We start from the raw sequence: 20,871 nt of genomic DNA, 5'->3' as shown, positions 1-20,871 counted from the left end.
CCCTGAGGGGTGTCTGAAGGCAGCCGGGAGGAGATCTGACCCCTGGAAGTTTGTAGGAAACTCCCTCAACCTTGTTCTGAATCTGCTTCCCGTGGGCTGCTTGGAGAGGAGGGCCGCCATGGCCAAGGGAAGCCTCTGTGGTGGGCCCCCATCGTGGCCGAGGACCCAGCTGCCCGCCCCCGGCCCCCGAGGCCAAGGGCCCCTCTGTGTGCGGTCCCTGCTCTGCCCACCACCCACGCCTTGTGCTGCTTCCCGGCTGGGGGTGGGGGCGTGTGTCTGTGTCCCCGGCCACACTGTGGACTCCTGGGCCTCGCCTTCTTCCTCTCGGTCTCTCGCAGCCGCTGGCTCAGAGGAGGGTGTGGACAGACCAAAGGATGAGTGAGCCGCCCTCGACTCTGCTTTCCAGAGCGACCTAGGACGGAGCGCGTGGGGGAGAGCAGGGCTGAATTCCAACCCAGAACACAACACCTCGCAGTCATCACTGGGGAAGCACTTGCTTTATTGCCCGTCCAGGGTCCAGGGAGCAGCCAAGTAGGTCCCACCTGCAGCCTGGCTGCAGCGGGTACACTGAGGGGCTGGGCACGCCGCGGGGCGGGGGGGGGTACCGGTGGGCAAGCGGACGCCCGCAGACCCTCTCGTGGGAACTCACGGCCGTCTGAACGACCTCTGCTGGCTCGCCCGCCCCCGGCCCAGTGCGCGGGCATCGTCACACAAAGCAGCCCAAAGCTTGCCGCGCTGGCGGCGAGACATCCAACGGCGGAGTGAGCTGGCTGTAAGCGAGCGGGGAACGGGGTCTCCGGGAATATGCCGGACTCAGCCGGAAGGAGCGAAACGACCGGCAGCAGCAGGACAGGAGCGGAGCCCCGCACGACCTCGGCACTCACAGCCGCCACAGCCCCTTCTCCAAGCAGCAGCTGTGTCCTCGAGGGCCTCGTGGGCAGGGACCTCGAGTCACGTGTCTAACGAAGACCCTCAGGAGCGCAGGACCCTGCGTGGGGCCGGGGTCTCGCGGCTGCCGCCTCTGCTGCCGAGGCTCTGGGGGGCCGGCACGTTTGGGGTCCCCCTTTGGGAGGGCTGTGTGAGGGTGGGGCGCCGCCGCTCCCGGGCACCTCTGCTTCGCTCTCGGTGCTGTGAATCAAGGTGGACACACGCGTCCTCACGGTGGGAGCTTCGCAGGGCCTCCTTTCGTTCGTCCGTCTGTCCTCACTTGGTGGTGGGCCCGGATGCAGGTTCATCCCGCCCTCTGGGTCCTGCTCCCGCAGCGCCAGCCCCGTCCTTGCTGCGGACGTGGTCACAGCTCCGGCGCCTGCCGTCCCGCCGGCTCCCCGCCCCCCCACCCTCTGGGGAGGAGCTTTCTGGGGCATCGAAGAACGTGGCCGCTTGTTCGTGGGGTGTCTGCTCTGCCGGAGCTGCGTCGTCTTCAGCGCTTTCGCTCTTCTCGGTGGGAGAGGAGAGTCCTAACGCGGGGAATCGACACCAGCCCGCCTGCTGGGGCTTCTGGGGTAGCTCCGCCTCGGGCCGCGCCCCAGCCTGTGTCTGGACGGCAGCCGACGCGCGGGCTTCATCTTTGGAATCAGCGCGTGGCTCTTCGGCAGAGGAAGAGAACCCAATGTTCGGAAGCCAAAACCGGAACAGACCAGATCTTTTACTGCCTGGTTTCTCCTTTGGAGCCCTGTCTTCCTCTGCCCGGGAGGTAGCTGCCTCCCCGCTGCCTTCTTCAGGGGGAAATTCGAGAACTTCTGCAGCCTCGTCGTCGTCGTCGTCGGAGCAGCTGTCGGCACCCTGGTGGCCAGAGTGCACTTTGGGCGTGAATGTTGGCCGTCCAGGCACATGGACACTGGACGAGATCACGTCAAACGGTTCTCCGGTGTCCGGCTGCAGGCCTCCGGAGGCGGGCTCCGCTCCCGGGGCGGCTTGTTCGGGAGCCTCCTGCAGGCCCTCCCTCAGCCGGGAGTCTCGGACACTCACCCGCGTGCGGGGCTCCGGCACCTTCACCTTTAGCAAAGAGAATCCGTAAGAAGCTGTTTGGATCTCGGACGCGGGGATCTCCAACTGCCGCACGACCTGGGTGGAAATAGCCTCGGTTCCCGAGAGGTCAGCCAACTCTGCCGTCACCCTGCTGTGGACGGCGACCTCGGGGCTCTCTCCCTGTGCACGCTGAATGTGCACTCTGACCTTGGAAACGGGGGAAGCTTCCGGGGAGAAGTCAAGGGCCACGGGCTGCTCCCCGGGGGTCTCAGCACCTGCCTTCAGGATGCTGGCACCCCAGACTCCTGGGCTTTCCTCGTGCAGGGCGTGGGCAAGGCTGCTCCCTGGGCACCGCACTTCGGTCACGGCGGGGATAAAGACGTCGGCCTCGGAGCTGGGGTCAGGAAAGGCGAACCTTGGCACGCTTAGCCTGGGCAGTCTGACCGTGACCACGGAGCCTTCCCAGGGCTGACCCATGTTAATGACAGAAACCTGGGACGGCCCGTCGGTCCTGGACGCCTTCAGTTTAATGGGGCCTTCAGGCTGGGAGGACCATTCCTCTGCCCTCCCCTGCCTCGCAGCGAGGCCCAGCCCTGCAGGCCCAGCAGGAGGGGCCTGGGTTCCTGAAAGCCTGCCGCTGGGCATCTGAAGAGGGAGGGAGCCTTCGCCTGGACGGACCCCGGCCTCGGAAGGGGGAAGGTCCGCAGCGGGCACCCCTGCAGGAGAGAGGTGCGGCTCTGAGCCTTTGTCCTCAAGGTTTCTCTTTAGGACGTCGGCGTCGGCGTCGGACACGAGCTCCACAGATGCCTCGTCTGCCCCTGCCTCTGGGGACTGCAGGGACATAGCTTCTTCCACCTCTGACCCAGGAACCCCCTGAGCCCCGACTGGAGCTGGTCTTTCTCCTTCCCTCAGTGCGCTGGCAGCAGGCGCGGGCACGGGCGCCCCCTGAGCCCCCGCCACCCCCCTCTCCTTGGCGGGGCGTCGGAGGCTGGGCAGGCGGAGCGCGGGCATCCTGAACCAGCCCCCCTGCGAGGCCGCGCTCTCCACCGCGGGAGCGTCCACATCTGCTGGGCTGCAGGACGGCTGCTGGGAGTCTCCTACTGAGGGGGCCGTCGCCTCGCCGAGAGGCTGGCTTGCCGAGCCGTCCTGAAGCCCGTGCCCTTGGCTGCTGTGTGCCAGAGACGGAGGGTCACCAGCTGACGAACTCACCCCCACCTTGGCCTTGCTGGGTCTGAGGTCTGGTCTGGCAAAGTCCAAAAGGGGAGCATGGGCCTGTGGCAGATGGGGGTCCACGCCCGCTCCTTCTGGGGGGCTGACCACCGTGCCGGTGCCCCCAGCACCAACCTCACGACTAGCCCTCTCTGTGGCACGAGCGCCACCCCCCGCCGGGGACCTAGAGCGTGGAGCAGCGGGGTCTCCCCGTGGCAGGCCGGGCCCTCCCTCTGGAGTGAGCACTGTGAGAGGTGCGTGTTCCAGCACAGCGCAGCCAGGCGACTTCATGCCTTTCTCCTCTCTGTCCTTCTCCGGAGGCACGTCTACAGCCACGTCCACTGCAGACACAGGACACCCAGGGGGCACGCCCTTGTGACCCGTGTCCACAGCCATGCCGAGCTCTGCGTCGTCCAGGCTGCATTCAGGGTCCCCTGGGGGCACCGCCCCCTTCTTTGGGGACCACCTGAATGACGGAAGCTTGATCCACGGCATTTTTAAGGGACTATCTTTCCCTCCACGTTCAGTATCTTTAGCTGGGGTCTCACCTGCAGCTACTGCCGACAGCCCCGTGCTGCGCGGCACAGCTGTGGAGTCCAGGCCCCGGGCAGGGCCAGTAGTGGATAGAGAGGGGGCACAATCCCCGGCACCGGCCTCCACCTCTGCATCAGCTGCTTCTGGGACAGAAAACCCGAACTTTGGTGGATGAAACTTAGGAAAACTCACCCGACCATATGATGCAAGAAACATGGGGTCCACAAGGCCAGCGGGACTGTCAGTCTGGGACACTGCAACTCTCACCTGGGTTGGGAGACTGGCAGAACTTCCCATGCTGGGAAGATAGGTGTTGTTCTGGGAACAAGGGGCAGCTTCCAGAGGGAGCTCCGTGGGGGCGGCAGCTCTGGGGAGAGTCACCTGGTATTTTGTGAGTATGATGCCCTCAGCAGGAGACAGAGAAGCAGGCTCGGCGTGGATACCACTGAGATCAAGGCTGCCAGAAAGACCAGGCCAACCCAGCCAGGGAAGAGGCATGGACGGCTCCCTGGTGGCCAAATCCTGGGTCGAAGATTCACCACCACTAAATTCTGAGAACGTGACAGAGGTACTTGGGGGCAGAGAAACCCCAAAATAAACATCTACTGGTGCAGAACTTTTGAAGGATTTGCCAGACGAAGAGAAGACTTCGGGAATTTTAAAATGTGATTTCTTGATTTGGATATTACCTCCGCCTTCCATTTCAATGTTTCTAACTCTGGCGGCCACCTCCTCGTCCCCCAGGGGCACGTCGCCCACCAGCTTGCCGCCCACGGCCTGGTTGTCCACCTCCACGCTGGGAATTGACACCTCCACGTCGGGGGCCGTCACCTCGCCCTTGGTGTCCTTCAAATCCAGGTTGGGCCCCTTGATGTCCACCTGGGGGGCCTTGATGTGCACCTCGGGCACCTTGATGCCGGGCATGTGCACCCTAGACAGGTGGCCCTTGAGTCCGATTCCCGCTGCTGCTTCCTTGGGCTCTGCTTCTACAATGCGGCCCTCTGGGAGCTTCATGCCCACCTCGGCGGCCTTAACCTCCAGCTCTGTGGAGGGCAGCTTGATGCTGAGGTCACTGGTCATGCTGTCGGCCTGCACCAAGGGCAGGGTCACCTCGGCCTGGGCCTTGGGCATGGACCCCTCCAAGGAGGCTTCGATGGACTTACTGGGCACCGACACCCCAAAGGACGGCATCTTGAACTTGGGCATTTTGAACTTGCCGTCTCTGGCGGCCACCTCCTTGTCCCCAAGGGACACGTCACCCTCCAGCTTGCTGCCTGCGGCCTGGGTGTCCACCTCCACGTTGGGCAGTGACACTTCCACGTCGGGGGCCGTCACCTCACCCTTGGCGTCCTTCAGATCCAGTTTGGGCCCCTTGATGTCCACCTGGGGGGCCTTGATGTCCACCTTGGGCACCTTGATGCTGGGCTTCTGCACCTTGGGCAGGTGGCCTTTGAGACCAATTCCCGCTGCCACTTCCTTGGGCTCTGCTCTCGGAAGGTGGCCCTCTGGGAGCTTCACACCCACCTCGGCACCCTTGACCTCCAGCTTGGCAGAGGGCAGCTCAACGCTGACGTCACTGGTCTTCACGTCGGCCTGAACTGAGGGCAGGGTCACCTCGGCCGGGGCCATGGCTATGGACCCATCCAAGGCGGCTTCAACGGACTTGCTGGGAGCCGACACCTCAAAGGACGGCATTTTGAATTTGGGCACTTTGAACTTGCTGTCTCTGGCGGTCACCTCCTTGTCTCCAAGGGCGACGTCGCCCTCCAGCTTGGAGCCCGCTACCTGGGTGTCCACCTCCACGCTGGGCAGCGACACCTCCATGTCGGAGGCCGTCACCTTGACCTTGGCATCCTTCAGGTCCAGTTTTGGCACCTTGATGTCCACCTGGGGGGCCTTGAAGTCTGCCCCGGGCACCTTGATGCTGGGTCCAGTCACCTTGGGCAAGTGGCCCTTAAGCCCGATTCCCCCCACTGTTTCCTTGGGCTCTATTTCGGGAAGGGGGCCCTCCGGGAGCTTCACGCCGACCTCGGCAGCCTTGACCTCCAGCTCGGCGGAGGGCAGCTCGATGCTGAGGTCACTGGTCTTCACGTCGGCCTGATCCGAGGGCAGGGTCACCTCGGCCTGGGCCTTGGGCAGGGACACCTCCACAGTGGGCTTGACGGACTTGCTGGGTGCTGACACCCCAAGGGATGGCATCTTGAACTTGGGCATTTTGAACTTGCTGTCTGTGACGGCCACTTTCTTGTCCCCCAGGGACCCGTCGCCCTCCAGCTTGCTGCCCGCGGCCTGGGTGTCCACCTCCACTCTGGGCAGCGACACCTCCATGTCGGGGATCGTCACCTCGCCCTTGGCGTCCTGCAGGTCCAGTTTGGGCCCCTTGATGTCCACCTGGGGGGCCTTGATGTCCACCTCGGGCACCTTGATGCTGGGTCCAGTCACCTTGGGCAGGTGGCCCTTAAGCTCGAATTCTGCCACTGCTTCCTTGGGCTCCACTTCAGGAAGGTGGCCCTCCGGGAGCTTCATGCCCACCTTGGCAGCCTTGACCTCCAGCTCGGCGGAGGGCAGCTCTATGTTGAGGTCACAGGTCTTGACGTCGGCCTGCACTGAGGGCAGGGTCACCTCGGCCTGGGCCTTGGGCACAGACACCTCAACGGTGGCCTTGACGGACTTGCTGGGTGCCGACACCCCAATGGACGGCATCTTGAACTTGGGCATTTTGAACTTGCTGTCTCTGATGGTCACCTCCTTGTCCCCCAGGGACACGTCACCCGCCAACATGATGCCCGCGGCCTGGGTGTCCACCTCCACGCTGGGCAGCGACACCTCCACGTTGGGGGCCCTCACCTCACCCTTGGCGTCCTGCAGGTCCAGCTTGGGCCCCTTGATGTCCACCTGGGGGGCCTTGATGTCCACCTTGGGCACCTTGATGCTGGGCTTCTGCACCTTGGGCAGGTGGCCTTTGAGACCAATTCCTGCTGCCACTTCCTTGGGCTCTGCTCTCGGAAGGTGGCCCTCTGGGAGCTTAACACCCACCTCGGCACCCTTGACCTCCAGCTCGGCAGAGGGCAGCTCGATGCTGATGTCACTGATCTTCATGTCGGCCTGCACCAAGGGCAGGGTCACCTGGGCTTGGGCCATGGCTATGGACTCATCCAAGGCGGCTTCAACGGACTTGCTGGGAGCCGACACCTCAAAGGACGGCATTTTGAATTTGGGCATTTTGAACTTGCTGTCTCTGGCGGTCACCTCCTTGTCTCCAAGGGCGACGTCGCCCTCCAGCTTGGAGCCCGCTACCTGGGTGTCCACCTCCACGCTGGGCAGCGACACCTCCATGTCAGAGGTCGTCACCTTGACCTTGGCATCCTTCAGGTCCAGTTTTGGCACCTTGATGTCCACCTGGGGGGCCTTGAAGTCTGCCCCGGGCACCTTGATGCTGGGTCCAGTCACCTTGGGCAGGTGGCCCTTAAGCCCGATTCCCCCCACTGCTTCCTTGGGCTCTATTTCGGGAAGGTGGCCCTCCGGGAGCTTCACGCCGACTTCGGCAGCCTTGACCTCCAGCTCGGCGGAGGGCAGCTCGATGCTGAGGTCACTGGTCTTCACATCAGCCTGATCCGAGGGCAGGGTCACCTCGGCCTGGGCCTTGGGCACGGACACCTCAACGGTGGCCTTGACGGACTTGCTGGGTGCTGACCCCCCGAAGGACGGCATCTTGAACTTGGGCATTTTGAACTTGCTGTCTGTGACGGCCACTTTCTTGTCCCCCAGGGACCCGTCGCCCTCCAGCTTGCTGCCCGCGGCCTGGGTGTCCACCTCCACACTGGGCAGCGACACCTCCATGTCGGGGGTTGTCACCTCGCCCTTGGCGTCCTGCAGGTCCAGTTTGGGCCCCTTGATGTCCACCTGGAGGGCCTTGATGTCCACCTCGGGCACCTTGATGCTGGGTCCAGTCACCTTGGGCAGGTGGCCCTTAAGCCCGAATTCCGCCACTGCTTCCTTGGGCTCCACTTCCGGAAGGTGGCCCTCCGGGAGCTTCATGCCCACCTCGGCAGGCTTGACCTCCAGCTTGGCGGAGGGCAGCTCGATGCTGAGGTCACTGATCTTAATGTCAGCCTGCAGCGAGGGCAGGGTCACTTCGGCCTGGGCCTTGGGCACGGACACCTCCACAGTGGTCTCAATGGACTTGCTGGGTGCTGACCCCCCGAAGGACGGCATCTTGAACTTGGGCATTTTGAACTTGCTGTCTCTGGCGGCCACCTCCTTGTCCCCAAGGGATACGTCACCCTCCAGCTTGCTGCCCACAGACTGAGTGTCCACCTCCACGCTGGGCAGTGACACCTCCACGTCAGGGACCGTCACCTCACCCTTTGCGTCCTTCAGGTCCAGTTTGGGCCCCTTGATGTCCACCTTGGGCACCTTGATGCTAGGCATCTGCACCTTGGGCAGGTGGCCCTTGAGTCCAATTCCCGCTGCCACTTGCTTGGGCTCCCCTTTGGGAAGGTGGCCCTCCAGGAGCTTCACGCCCACCTCGGTAACCTTGACCTCCAGCTCGGGGGAGGGCAGCTCGATGTTGAGGTCACTGGTCTTGCCGTCGGCCTGCACCGAGGGCAGGTTCACCTTGGCCTGGGCCTTGTGCATGGACACCTCCATGGTGGCCTTGATGGACTTGCTGGGTGCCGACACCCCAATGGACGGCATCTTGAACTTGGGCATTTTGAACTTGCTGTCTCTGACGGCCACCTCCTTGTCCCCAAGGGACACGTCGCCCGCCAGCATGATGCCTGCAGCCTCAGTGTCCACCACCACGCTGGGCAGTGACAGCTCCACATCACGGGCCGTCACCTCACCCTTGGCGTCCTTCAGGTCCAGTTTGGGCCCCTTGATGTCCACCTTGGGCACCTTGATGCTGGGCATCTGCACCTTGGGCACGTGGCCCTTGAGTCCAATTCCCGCTGCCACTTCCTTGGGCTCTGCTTCGGCAATGTGGCCCTCTGGGAGCTTCAGGCCCACTTCTGTGGCCTTGACCTCCAGCTCGGTGGAGGGCAGCTCAATGCTGAAGTCACTGGTCTTGCCGTGGGCCTGCACTGAGGTTACCTCGGTCTGGGTCTTGGGCACGGACACCTCCACAGTGGCCTTGATGGACTTGCTGGGTGCTGACACCCCAAAGGACGGCATCTTGAACTTGGGCATTTTGAACTTGCTGTCTCTGGCGGTCACCTCCTTGTCTCTAAGGGCGATGTCGCCCTCCAGCTTGGAGCACACTACCTGGGTGTCCACCTCCACGCTGGGCAGCGACACCTCCACGTCGGAGGCCGTCATCTTGACCTTGGCATCCTTCAGGTCCAGTTTTGGCACCTTGATGTCCACCTGGGGGGCCTTGATGTCCACCTCGGGCACCTTGATGCTGGGTCTAGTCACCTTGGGCAGGTGGCCCTTAAGCCCGATTCCCCCCACTGTTTCCTTGGGCTCTATTTCGGGAAGGTGGCCCTCCGGGAGCTTCATGCCCACCTCGGCAGCCTTGACCTCCAGCTCGGCGGATGGCAACTCAATGCTGAGGTCACTGGTCTTAACGTCAGCCTGCAGTGAGGGCAGGGTCACTTCGGCCTGGGCCTTGGGCAGGGACACTTCCACAGCGGCCTCGACGGACTTGCTGGGTGCTGACCCCCCGAAGGACGGCATCTTGAACTTGGACATTTTGAACTTGCTGTCTCTGGCGGCCACCTCCTTGTCCCCAAGGGACATGTCGCCTTCCAGCTTGCTGCCCACAGACTGAGTGTCCACCTCCACGCTGGGCAGTGACACCTCCACATCAGGGACCATCACTTCACCCTTGGCATCCTTCAGGTCCAGTTTGGGCCCCTTGATGTCCACCTTGGGCACCTTGATGCTGGGCATCTGAACCTTGGGCACGTGGCCCTTGAGTCCAATTCCTGCTGCCACTTCCTTGGGCTCTGCTTCGGCAGTGTGGCCCTCTGGGAGCTTCAGGCCCACTTCGGTGGCCTTGACCTCCAGCTCGGCAGAGGGCAGCTCGATGCTGAGGTCACTGGTCTTCACGTCAGCCTGAACCGAGGGCAGGGTCACCATGGCCTGGGTCTTGGGCACGGACACCTCCACAGTGGCCTTGACAGACTTGCTGGGTGCTGACACCCCAAAGGACGGTATCTTGAACTTGGGCATTTTGAACTTGCTGTCTCTGGCGGCCACCTCCTTGTCTCCAAGGGCGACGTCACCCTCCAGCTTGCTGCCCACGGCCTGGGTGTCCACCTCCACACTGGGCAGCGACACCTCCATATCGGGGGTCATCACCTCGCCCTTGGTGCACTGCAGGTCCAGTTTGGGCCCCTTGATGTCCACCTGGGGGGCCTTGATGTCCACCTCGGGCACCTTGATGCTGGGTCCAGTCACCTTGGGCAGGTGGCCCTTAAGCCCGATTTCCCCCACTGCTTCCTTGGGCTCTATTTCGGGAAGGTGGCCCTTTGGGAGCTTCATGCCCACCTCGGCAGCCTTGACCTCCAGCTCGGTGGAGGGCAGCTCGATGCTGAGGTCACTGATCTTAACGTCAGCCTGCAGCGAGGGCAGGGTCACTTCGGCCTGGGCCTTGGGCATGGACACTTCCACAGCGGCCTCGACGGACTTGCTGGGTGCTGACCCCCCAAAGGATGGCATCTTGAACTTGGGCATTTTGAACTTGCTGTCTCTGGCAGCCACCTCTTTGTCCCCAAGGGACACGTCGCCTTCCAGCTTGCTGCCCACAGACTGAGTGTCCAGCTCCATGCTGGGCAGTGACACCTCCACGTCGGGGGCCGTCACCTCACCCTTGGCGTCCTTCAGGTCCAGTTTGGGCCCCTTGATGTCCACCTTGGGCACCTTGATGCTGGGCATCTGCACCTTGGGCACGTGGCCCTTGAGTCCAACTCCTGCTGCCACTTCCTTGGGCTTTGCTTCAGCAATGTGGCCCTCTGGGAGCTTCAGGCCCACTTCTGTGGCCTTGACCTCCAGCTCGGCAGAGGGCAGCTCGATGCTGAGGTCACTGGTCTTCACGTCAGCCTGAACCGAGGGCAGGGTCACCTCGGCCTGGGCCTTGGGCACGGACACCTCCACAGTGGCCTTGACGGACTTGCTGGGCGCTGACACTCCAAAGGATGGCATCTTGAACTTGGGCATTTTGAACTTGCTGTCTCTGGAGGTCACCTCCTTGTCTCCCAGGGCGACGTCGCCCTCCAGCTTGGAGCCCGCTACCTGGCTGTCCACCTCCACGCTGGGCAGCGACACCTCCAAGTCGGGGGTCATCACCTTGACCTTGGCATCCTTCAGGTCCAGTTTTGGCACCTTGATGTCCACCTGGGGGGCCTTTATGTCCACCTCAGGCACCTTGATGCTGGGTCCCGTCACCTTGGGCAGGTGGCTCTTAAGACCGATTCCCCCCACTGTTTCCTTGGGCTCTATTTCGGGAAGGTGGCCCTCTGGGAGCTTCACATTGACCTCGGCAGCCTTGACCTCCAGCTCGGTGGAGGGCAGCTCGATGCTGAAGTCACTGGTCTTGCCGTCGGCCTGCACCGAGGGCAGGGTCACCTCAGCCTGGGCCTTGGGCACGGACACCTCCACGGCGGCCTCGACTGACTTTCTGGGTGCCGACCCCCCGAAGGACGGCATCTTGAACTTGGGCATTTTGAACTTGCTGTCTGTCTCTAGTGCATCTTTGCCTTTTCTGTCCGTCTCCAACGTCACTACCGTGATGCTGCTTTCCTTTTCCTTCTCTGCTTCCTGGAGTTGTGTCACTTTGTCTCCTTTTGCCTCCTTTGCTGGTGACCACCCAAAGGAGGGCAGCTTGAACTTTAGCGTTTTCATCTTTCCCTCCTTTTCGTCCATGTGCTGGTCCCCAGCCTGGCTGTCCTCGCCTCTCTGCCGGGCTGCACCTTCCTCCGGTTCTCCCCCCTCCTGTGCTGGCAGGTGGCCTGGGGCTTGTCTGCTCCTGTGCATTTCTGCTCCACCTGCATCCTCCTTCTTGGCCTCCGTGTCCTCACCAGAGTCCCTTCTCTGCCGTGGTCCCCCCTGGAGAGCTGTCGTGGCTCCTTCTTTCTCGAGCACTTTTTCTTTGTAAAGTCCAAACCTGGGTGTCTTTAAAGTGGGTATGCGGACATGGAATTCTGGTTGGTGGTTTTGGTGGCTGCCTTGGTCTGCTGAGTCCTGCAGAGACAGTCTGGCAATGCCAATCTCCAGCGTCTGCGTGCCTTCCGTGGCCCCCTCCCTGCTCTGTCTTGGGGCTGGGCCCACCCCGGCTTTTCCCTGGGGCACAGTCTCCCCCTTGTCCCTGGCCTCTTTTGTCTTTCTTCGGAGTCTGGGTGCTGGGCCGGCCCCTTCCCCCGGGGCTCCCTCAATGGGGAGGCCGGGCTCTGCGGGGGGCTCGGCGTCCTCTGGCACCCCTGCCGTCCTGTCCTCTCTCCCGCCATGTGCAGCAGCCCTGGCGGCCTCTCGCCCGGAATCCCAGGGCCCTGTCTCCACCAGGACCCCAGCCTGGACTGTCCCACCGTGGGCTCCCCTGCCCGACAGCCCCTTCCTTGAGCCCACCCGGAATCTCAGGTTCGGAAAACTTCTCTTCTGCTGCCTGCCTGGCCCTGCTTCCGGCACCTGCTCCTCTTCCGGGACCTGGGCCTCCGTGTCTGTGCTCGTGGGGGACAGGTCAGGCATGTCCCCTCGCTCATAGGCCTCCGAGGAGCTGTGTGACCTCCGGGGCCCTGGCCCACGCTTGCTCTTTAGAGCTTGGAATTTGGGCCAGGAGAGCCGCTCCCTCTGGGGCTGCCTGCCTCTGCCCTGCCTGGGCTTGGAGATGAGCCTCTCCTGGTCTCCATCTTCCTGCAGCGTCTTCGTGGGGGTCTCCGAGCGCCCGTCGGCGATATCCTGGTCCTGAAACAGGGAGAGAGAACCTTCTGGGCCCCTGTACAGGGAGTCGGAGGCAGGGGCTCCGGGGACGGGAGGCGGCGATGGGGGTCCCAAGAGCCCGGCCGGGGCCCAGCTCTGCTGGCCATGCGAGCTCACCTGCTTCTTGCTGCCCCTCGAGCCATGCCGAGCGCCGCCGGAAGCTCCCTCCTCGTCCTCCCCGGCAGGAAGTTTCCGTTTGATTGTGAACTGAACCTTGTAAGGCTCTGAATACTGAAGGATTTTGAGAGCATCTTCGTATTTAATGTCGTCAAAGAATATGGTTGTGCTGAGCAGCTGATCCCCTAGACGAAGAGAGCGGTCCCCACGCCTTAGCATCCCGAACCTCGTCGGGCCTCACGAGAGGGGTCCACAGGGGTGCGTGACTGAGAGGGCGACCCCGCTCGGGCTGCCCGGCCCCTTCCTTCTCTTGAGCCCCGGGTGGGAAGGATCCCCCATTTCCAAGCAGAAAACCTGTCAGAGCGAGTGGTCTCAGCCTGGACACCGCTAAGCAGTCTCTAGGGGCTCATCTGAGTCCACTGTGGCCTGTCCCCCTCCAAGCCCCCCTAACCTGATGGGACCACGGGGACACGGGGATGGGGCCATCCTGAGTCCACTGTGGCCCATCCCTCTACAGGCCCCCCCATCCTGATGGGACCACGGGGACATGGGGATGGGGCCATGGCACCTTCTCTCAAGCTGAAGAGCTTGGCAGCTGAGGACTCCTTCAGCACTTGCTTGACAAAGATCCCCTGGTCCCCACCGCCTGTGACAATGTAGCCACTGGCTCCGGCCTCCACCTTGGTCTTCAGTGTCTCCCCCGTCGCCTCCTGCGTGGACTGAGGCAGAATCACATCAGGCCTTGGTGAGCCTGCGCCTATCCCACAGCGGGCGTGGGTGCTGGGAGGCTGCCTCCCCCGAGGCCAGGGACCCCAGCGTCCTCCCATCACTGGGCAGCTGAGCCCGGGCACGGGGTCCAGGCTCTGGGGGAAGCCAGCTGCAGCCGTCTCAGTTGGGAGCAGCCTCCCTTGTCCTCGTCCCCACCTGCCAGGACTCAGGAGCAGCCCGGCCCCGGCCATCCGGGCCCAGCGGGGCTTGGCAAGCAGAGGGCAGTCTTCCGCTTGCACGTGGCCAAGGCGTTCCTTTATCAGCTCCGGGCTCACCACCACACTCACTCCAAGCACCAGTCACATACAAGGTAGCCAGTGCTCAGACCAAGGAGGGCTATAAGTGCTGAGGAAAATACTGGAAGCAGCAGGGCCAGCCTGACCTCGGACACAACAGTTCCTCTGGGTCTGGGAGGGCGTTAGAACTGCTGGGGCCGCCAGTGACAGCAGGCAGCAGCCGTACCCACTGTACAGCTGAGAACACTGAGGTCCGTGCACCCGGGTCCATCTGGTCCTTCACTGTGAGAGTAGAGGGGTCTGGGGGAGGCCTGGACCCGTGTTCTGGAGCCCCTACCCACCCCGGGCCTGATGAGGGAGGTGGCATGCCCTTCCCCGGGGCACAGGGGCACGCGGCCAGCTTTCCGGCTCCTCACCTTCTCGCTCTGGCCCTGGCTTCCCCCGCTGGAGCCCGTGTGGACAGGCCGCCCCCCCACATCGGCTCCCGGCACACCCACCTCCAGACGGCTCATCCTGGAAAGCGTCTGCGAGTCCCCCGAATCCCGCTTCCACCAGGACCTCCGCCTCCTTGGCGTGTCTTCCTGCAGCAGCGACAGGCAGCGGGTCACCAACCTGCCCCAGCCCAGGGGACGGGAGGGACTCGGGGAGGCCCCAGCTCAGGGGCTAGATCCCCCAGAGTGCGCTGTGTGCAGGGGGAGCTGAGTTCCTCCAGGGGGAAAGTGACTCTGGGCCTTGGTGATTCCCACGGGGCCCAGCCCCCGTGTCTGCAAGTAGAGGGGGCAAAAAAGAAACAGTACAAGAAGGAGGCCTTTGGGACTTCCCTGGCGGTCCAGTGGTTAGGACTCTGTGCTTCCACTGCAGGGGGCATGGGTTCGATCCCTGGTCAGGGAACTAAGATCCCACATGCCACACAGCACGGCCAAAAGAAGTAAGTACGTAGGGCTTCCCTGGTGGCGCAGTGGTTGAGAGTCCGCCTGCCGATGCAGGGGACACGGGTTCGTGCCCCAGTCCGGGAAGATCCCACATGCCGTGGAGCGGCTGGGCCCGTGAGCCATGGCCGCTGAGCCTGCACGTCCGGAGCCTGTGCCCCACAACGGGAGAGGCCACAACAGTGAGAGGCCTGCGTACCGCAAAAAAAAAAAAAAAAAAAAAAAAAAAAAAGAAGTAAGTACGTAAACAATTCTGAAAAAAGAATGAGGCCTTTAGGAAACACGCCTGGTCCATGCCTTCCCCCAGGTGTCTCCAGAGGTGGCCGCGGGACCCTGTCTGTGTCTCCTCGTCAGAGAGGGCACATGTGTGCACATATCCTGTGCCCTGTCGCACACAGGAGCATGAGGTCTGTTCCCCATGCACACACACGTGTGCCATCTCAAGTGTGTCCTGGCCAGCTGATGGGAGGGCTCTAGTGAAGGACCGAGGAGTCAGAGAAGACAGCCGAGTGGACACCGCTGTGGCAGGGCAGTGTGGCTGCACAGGTGCGTGCGTGAGTTGCCCACACAGGGGGATGCAGGAGGCGTGGTCACCTGTGGCTGCACACCTGAGCCTTCCCTAAGCCTGTGGGTGTTTGTGGAGCAGGCTTACCGGGAGTCCGAAGCTGGCACCCTCAGTCACGTACTCGTAGACAGGCGAGGACCCCTGTGGCCGGGGCCGAATGGTCTCATCTACAGACCCTTCAGTCACCTGGCAGGAGGAGAGAATCAGGTCGCCCTCAGCCACTCGGGCTCTGCTCAAGTCCAGGAAAGGAGGGGGGTGGGGGGCACACCCTCCCTGGACCTCACTTACAGAGTGGTCCTCCTCGGTTTCTGCATCTGGCTCTTCAGCCTGCAACTGCCGGCCAGACACTGCAAAGGGAAAGGATGAGTCAGTGGAGCCTTGCAGGTGGGCAGAGCAGAGGGTGGAGCTGGGGGTAGGGGCCCAGGGGAGGCTGTATACCACAGAGGTGGTGTAACCCTGGACCCTGGGTCTGGGAGCACATGCAGGGGTCGGGGGAGGACCCACAGCCACTGAGCCGGGGAGGTTGTGAGATCAGGTGTGATGGCAGTGAGCCAGGATGGGGGGGGGGCTACGACAAAGTAGATGACTTCACAGATTTAGTCAAAGAAAGCTACTAAACAAATACACAAATAAAACAGTAACTACAACCCTGACGGGGAATCAGAATCCAGAGTTACTATAATATATAAACTATAGTGTCCAGCATTCAACAGAAAACGACATGACATGCAAAGAAACAAGTAAGTATGATCCACACTAAGGAAGAGAGCAGTTAATGGAAACAAGCTGTGAATGTCCACAGCTGTGGAATTTGGCACAGACTCCAAAGCAACATTCATAAATTTATTCAAAAAAGTGAAGGAGACCACGTTTAAAGAATTAATGAAGAATATGATGACAATGGCCCAATGAAGAAAGAATGTCATAAAGAAACAGAAATTATATTAAGAAAAAAAAAAAAGCCAAATGGAAACTCTGAAGTTGAAAGTTTACTGGAGGGATTCAATAGCAGGGCTGAGATGCCAGTGGAAGGAAACAAAAAACTTGTAGATTAGGGGAATTCCCTGGTGGTCCAGTGGTTAGGACTCGGCACTTTCACTGCCAGGGCGCAGGTTCAATCCCTGGTTGGGGAACTAAGATCCCTCAAGACACACAGTGTGGGCAGGAAAAAAAAAAAAAAAAAAAAAGACCAAACAAAACAAAAAATTTGTAGATTGATAGAAATTAACCAATTTGAAGAACAAGGGGAAAACGATTGAAGGAAAATGAATAGAGCCTCAGAGATCTGTGAGATGACATTAAGAACACCAATATATGTGTAGTTGAAGTCTCAGAAGGAAACAAGAGAGAGAGAGAGAGGGAGGTAGAAAAAAATGTTTGAAAGAATAATGGCTAAAACAGTCTACAGATCTCAGAAGTTCAACAAACCCCAGTAGGATAAACACAAAGGGATCCAGACCTAAACAATCACATCAAAATGTTCAAGGGAAAGAGAAAATTTTGAAAGCAACAAGAGAGAAGTGGCCCATCACATTTAATAGTACAGCAATACAATTACTAGTCAACACCACGGAAGCTAGAAAAAAATGGAACAATATATTCAAATTGCTGAAAGAAAAACTTTGTTAACCATGAATTCTATATCTAGCGAACTGTCCTTCAAAAATAAAGGCAAAATAGGGACTTTCCTGGTGGCACAGTGGTTAAGAATCCGCCTGCCAATGCAGGGGACACGGGTTCAAGCCCTGGCCCAGGAAGATCCCACATGCCACAGAGCAACTAAGCCCCTGTGCCACAAGTACTGAGCCTGAAATCTAGAGCCCGCGTGCCACAACTACTGAAGCCCGCACACCTAGAGCCCATGCTCCACAACAAGAGAAGCCACCGCAATGAGAAGCTCACGCGCCGCAATGAAGAAAGTAGCCCCCGCTCGCCGCAACCAGAGAAAGCCCATGCGCAGCAATGAAGACCCAATGCAGCCAAAAATAAATAAATAAAATAAATAAATTTATTTTTAAAAAAAGATGAAAAAGATGTGGAGCTAATAAGACAGTAGTGGAAATAAAATGCAATACTAAAAATACACGTTGTTTTTATACATATATAATGTATATAAATAATTTACATTAATATATAAATTTAATATATAATTAATTATAGATAAACGTATACATCTATATTAGTTTATAAATACAAAATTTATATTTATATATGTAATATATGTTACTAAGTAATTATATACCTGTGTATATATTTAATTAATTCTAAAACAAGATAAGGAACTGGGGAAAGAGGAGCAAAGGATGGATGGAATAAAATAGAAAGCAATTAGCAAGATGATAGGATTTAAACCAGCCATTTTGACAATACATTAAATATAAAAGGACTTAAAATTCCAATCAAAAAGGTAGAGATTAGGGCCTCCCTGGTGGCGCAGTGGTTGGGAGTCCGCCTGCCGATGCAGGGGATACGGGTTCGTGCCCCGGTCTGGGAGGATCCCATATGCCGCGGAGCGGCTGGGCCCGTGAGCCATGGCCGCTGGGCCTGCGCGTCCGGAGCCTGTGCTCCGCAGCGGGAGAGGCCACAACAGTGAGAGGCCCTCATACCGCAAAAAAAAAAAAAAAAAAGGTAGAGATTAACAGATTAAATTAAAAAAGCGAGACCTGACTACATGCTATCTAGGAGAAATGGACTATAAATATAAAGAAGTTAAAAGAAAAGGAAAGAAAAAATACATACAGTGCAAAAACTAATCATTTCATAATAATAAAGGGCACAATTCATAAAAAATAATAATAACAAACCTAAGTCTGTATATACCTAATAACAGAGGCTAAAAACACTTCAGCTTCAGAAAGCTGGCAAAAATGAAAGGACAAAAAAGACAAATCCACAATTACAATAGAGATCATAACATTCCTCTCAGTAATCGATAACATTACAAAACAGAATAGGTAAGAACACTGATCCACCCATCAACCAATGAGACCACAGCGGAAATCACTCCTCCTGACAAGAGCAGAGTACACATTCGTCTTAAGTGCACATGGGACATTCACCAAGATAGATCATATGCTGGCTCATTTAAATGTCTCAGTAAATTTAAAATAATTAAGACCATTTCAAATCAACTAGGTATAACTGATTCACTTTGTTATAAAGCAGAAACTAACACACCATTGTAAAGCAATTATACTCCAAGAAAGATGTAAAAAAAAAAAAATCAACTAGGTATTTTCTCTGACTCTCAACGGAATCAAGACAGTACAGTATAACCACAAATATCAGTGAAAACGAATAGAAAGTCCAGAATAGTCCCACACTTTGTAAGATCAATTAATTTTTGACAAAGCAGCCAAATTATTTCAATAGAAAAATAATAGCCTTTTCAACAATGGTACTGGGACAAGTGGATATTTATTTGGGGAAAAAACCCCTAGACCCTTACAACATAGCACATGTAAAAATTAACTCAAAATGAATCATAGAGCTAAATGTAAAACTTAAAACTATAAAACTTCTAGAAGAAAACAAGAGAAATTCTTCACCACCTTGGGGGAGGCAGTGTTTTCTTAGGCAGGACACAAAAGGTGTGAATCATAAAAGAAAATCTGATCAATCATATTTCATCATAATTAAATACTTCCAGTCTTGAAAGACATTCTTTAAAAAATGAAAAGGCAATTCAATATATCTGACAAAGAACTTGCATCCAGAAGAATTTCTGCAAATCAATAGAAAAAGACAAAAAAAAAAACACCTCAATTAAAAGTGGGCAAAAGATTTAAACAGACACTTCACAAAAGAAGATGTACCAGTAAGCACGGAAAAGATGGTCAACTTCTTTAGTCGTCAGGGAAATGCAAATTATTAATAAAGCCAGTGGCACAAAACAAAGGTCCCGGAAGCAGACTCATACAGATACAGCGCTGTGGGAAAGTAATGATCTTTTCAGTCAGCAGTGTGGGGTCCACTGGAAATTCACAAGGAATAATATTGATCTGGACCCCTAGGTCAGCCCCAGGAAGTATGAATTTCATGTGGATTGCAGATATCCAAAGTTTAACGATACAGTTTCCAGAAGATAAACAGAAATGACACTGGGGATAGGGAAACAATTCTTAACCAGGACACAGACAAGACTAGCCCTAAAGGAAACAACTGATTAATTGTTAAAATTATTAAATTAGGGACTTCCCTGGTGGCGCAGTGGTTAAGAATCCAATGCAGGGGACACGGGTTCAACCCCTGGTCTGGAAGTAAGATCCCACCTGATGTGCAGCACAGCCAAAAAAACCAGTAGAAGGAAAAAAACTTGGGAGTCTCTGTCCCATGAACTGAGTCCACAGGCAGTGTGGGTGAATTTCACAAACTTAGTGCTGCAATAGAGCTAGACATAAAGAGCTCAAACAGAACCCGCTGGACGCAGCTCACAGGTGCACTGGTGTTGGAAGTCCTTTGGGAGGGGCAGACCAGTCGGGGAGAGGCCTCCGGTGGGAGTAAGGGGTACTGGTTACACCAGTGTGTCCACTTCGGGAAAATGCATCCAGCTACACACATATGATTTGTACCTTTCCCCCAAAATGTTTAAATTCTACATAAAATTGAAATGAGGAAATTATAAACTTTATGCCAATAAATCTAAAAATGTAGAGGAATTGGACATATTCCTAGAGAAACAACGCTGCGAGCACCACACAAGGAGAAACAGGCTACGTAAATAGTCCTGTGATGATTCAACAACCAAAGCCCTTCCTTAAAACCGGTCCACAAGCACCTCCGGGCCCAGCGCCCCCGGAACTGTACTCAGTATTCCAGGAGAAGCAGCTCAGGATCTCACACTAGGTCTGGCCCTGGGCTCAGCCACACCCCCTGTGGCTGTGACTGCATTGCTGGTGAGGAGGGGACACGGGTGCTCACTCCCAACCCACCGCAGCCAGCAGGGCTCAGAGCCGGGAGGGAACCCCTGTCCCACAGGCCGGGCAGCCGGCATGGGCACCAGGCACGTCCCTGTCCCCATGGAACACACGGGGGAAGCCCAGTCCTGGCGGGAGTGCAGGTTTGCCTGCTACTCTCTGGCCAATTTGCTGTGTGACCCTGAGCAAGCCTGTCCCTTCTCTGAGCCCTGATTTCCCCATGGATGTCAGAGGGCTACTCTGCCCACCCAGAAGCCCAGAGGGACCGCGGGGAGTGGGGCGGGGAGCGGAGAGCAGGTTGTGGAGGAGGCCGAGGGGCGGCGGGTGTTGGGGTGAGCGCGGCGGGGATGGGGGAGAGAGTCCCAGGCTGATTCAGGCCCCGCCCGTGGGAGCGGTGGAGATCAGAGCCTGTTCCCCACCGAGCCCGCTGCCCTGCGCGGAAGCCAAGGGCAAGGGCAGCTGACCCCACTCTCTCCGGCTGCAGTTTCCCTTCCAGTTCTGCCGAGACCCTCACCCCCGGCCCCAAAGTGGGCGCGCTGTGGGTGAGCAACGAGGAATCTGAGGCTGGGGGAGGGGAAGCCACTGGCCCGAGGTGGCTCAGCCCGCGGGGCGGCGCGGGGACTAGACGCGGCGGGCGGAGTCCGGGGTGGCCGCGCTCCCACCCCAGCCATCCCGGGACCGGTCATTGCGGGGCTGCCTCTCCCGCCCTG

The 20,871-nt window shown here is 58.2% G+C and overlaps 1 protein-coding gene across 3 annotated transcripts in view; it reads right to left on the bottom strand.

Moving 5' to 3' along the window:
• Positions 1–489: 489 nt before the first annotated feature.
• AHNAK2 (AHNAK nucleoprotein 2) overlaps positions 490–20,871 on the bottom strand; it is a 31,216-nt gene continuing 10,834 nt past the window's right edge. For 2 of the 3 annotated variants that reach the window (XM_060095540.1, XM_060095542.1), the window contains exons 2-7: positions 15,534–15,592; positions 15,333–15,431; positions 14,249–14,332; positions 13,316–13,466; positions 12,748–12,932; positions 490–12,615 (exon numbers count right to left, since the gene is read on the bottom strand). In XM_060095540.1, the coding sequence (XP_059951523.1) occupies positions 1,204–12,615; positions 12,748–12,932; positions 13,316–13,466; positions 14,249–14,332; positions 15,333–15,431; positions 15,534–15,592 (11,990 nt within the window). In that variant the 3' untranslated portion in view covers positions 490–1,203. The remainder of the gene's footprint in view (positions 12,616–12,747; positions 12,933–13,315; positions 13,467–14,248; positions 14,333–15,332; positions 15,432–15,533; positions 15,593–20,871) is intronic. The other variant, XM_060095541.1, reaches the window with a different exon arrangement.

Source organism: Mesoplodon densirostris, chromosome 4 (genome assembly GCF_025265405.1).
Source record: "Mesoplodon densirostris isolate mMesDen1 chromosome 4, mMesDen1 primary haplotype, whole genome shotgun sequence".
Classification (NCBI taxonomy): Eukaryota; Metazoa; Chordata; class Mammalia; order Artiodactyla; family Ziphiidae; genus Mesoplodon; species Mesoplodon densirostris.
This window is presented reverse-complemented; position numbering and strand designations above follow the sequence as displayed.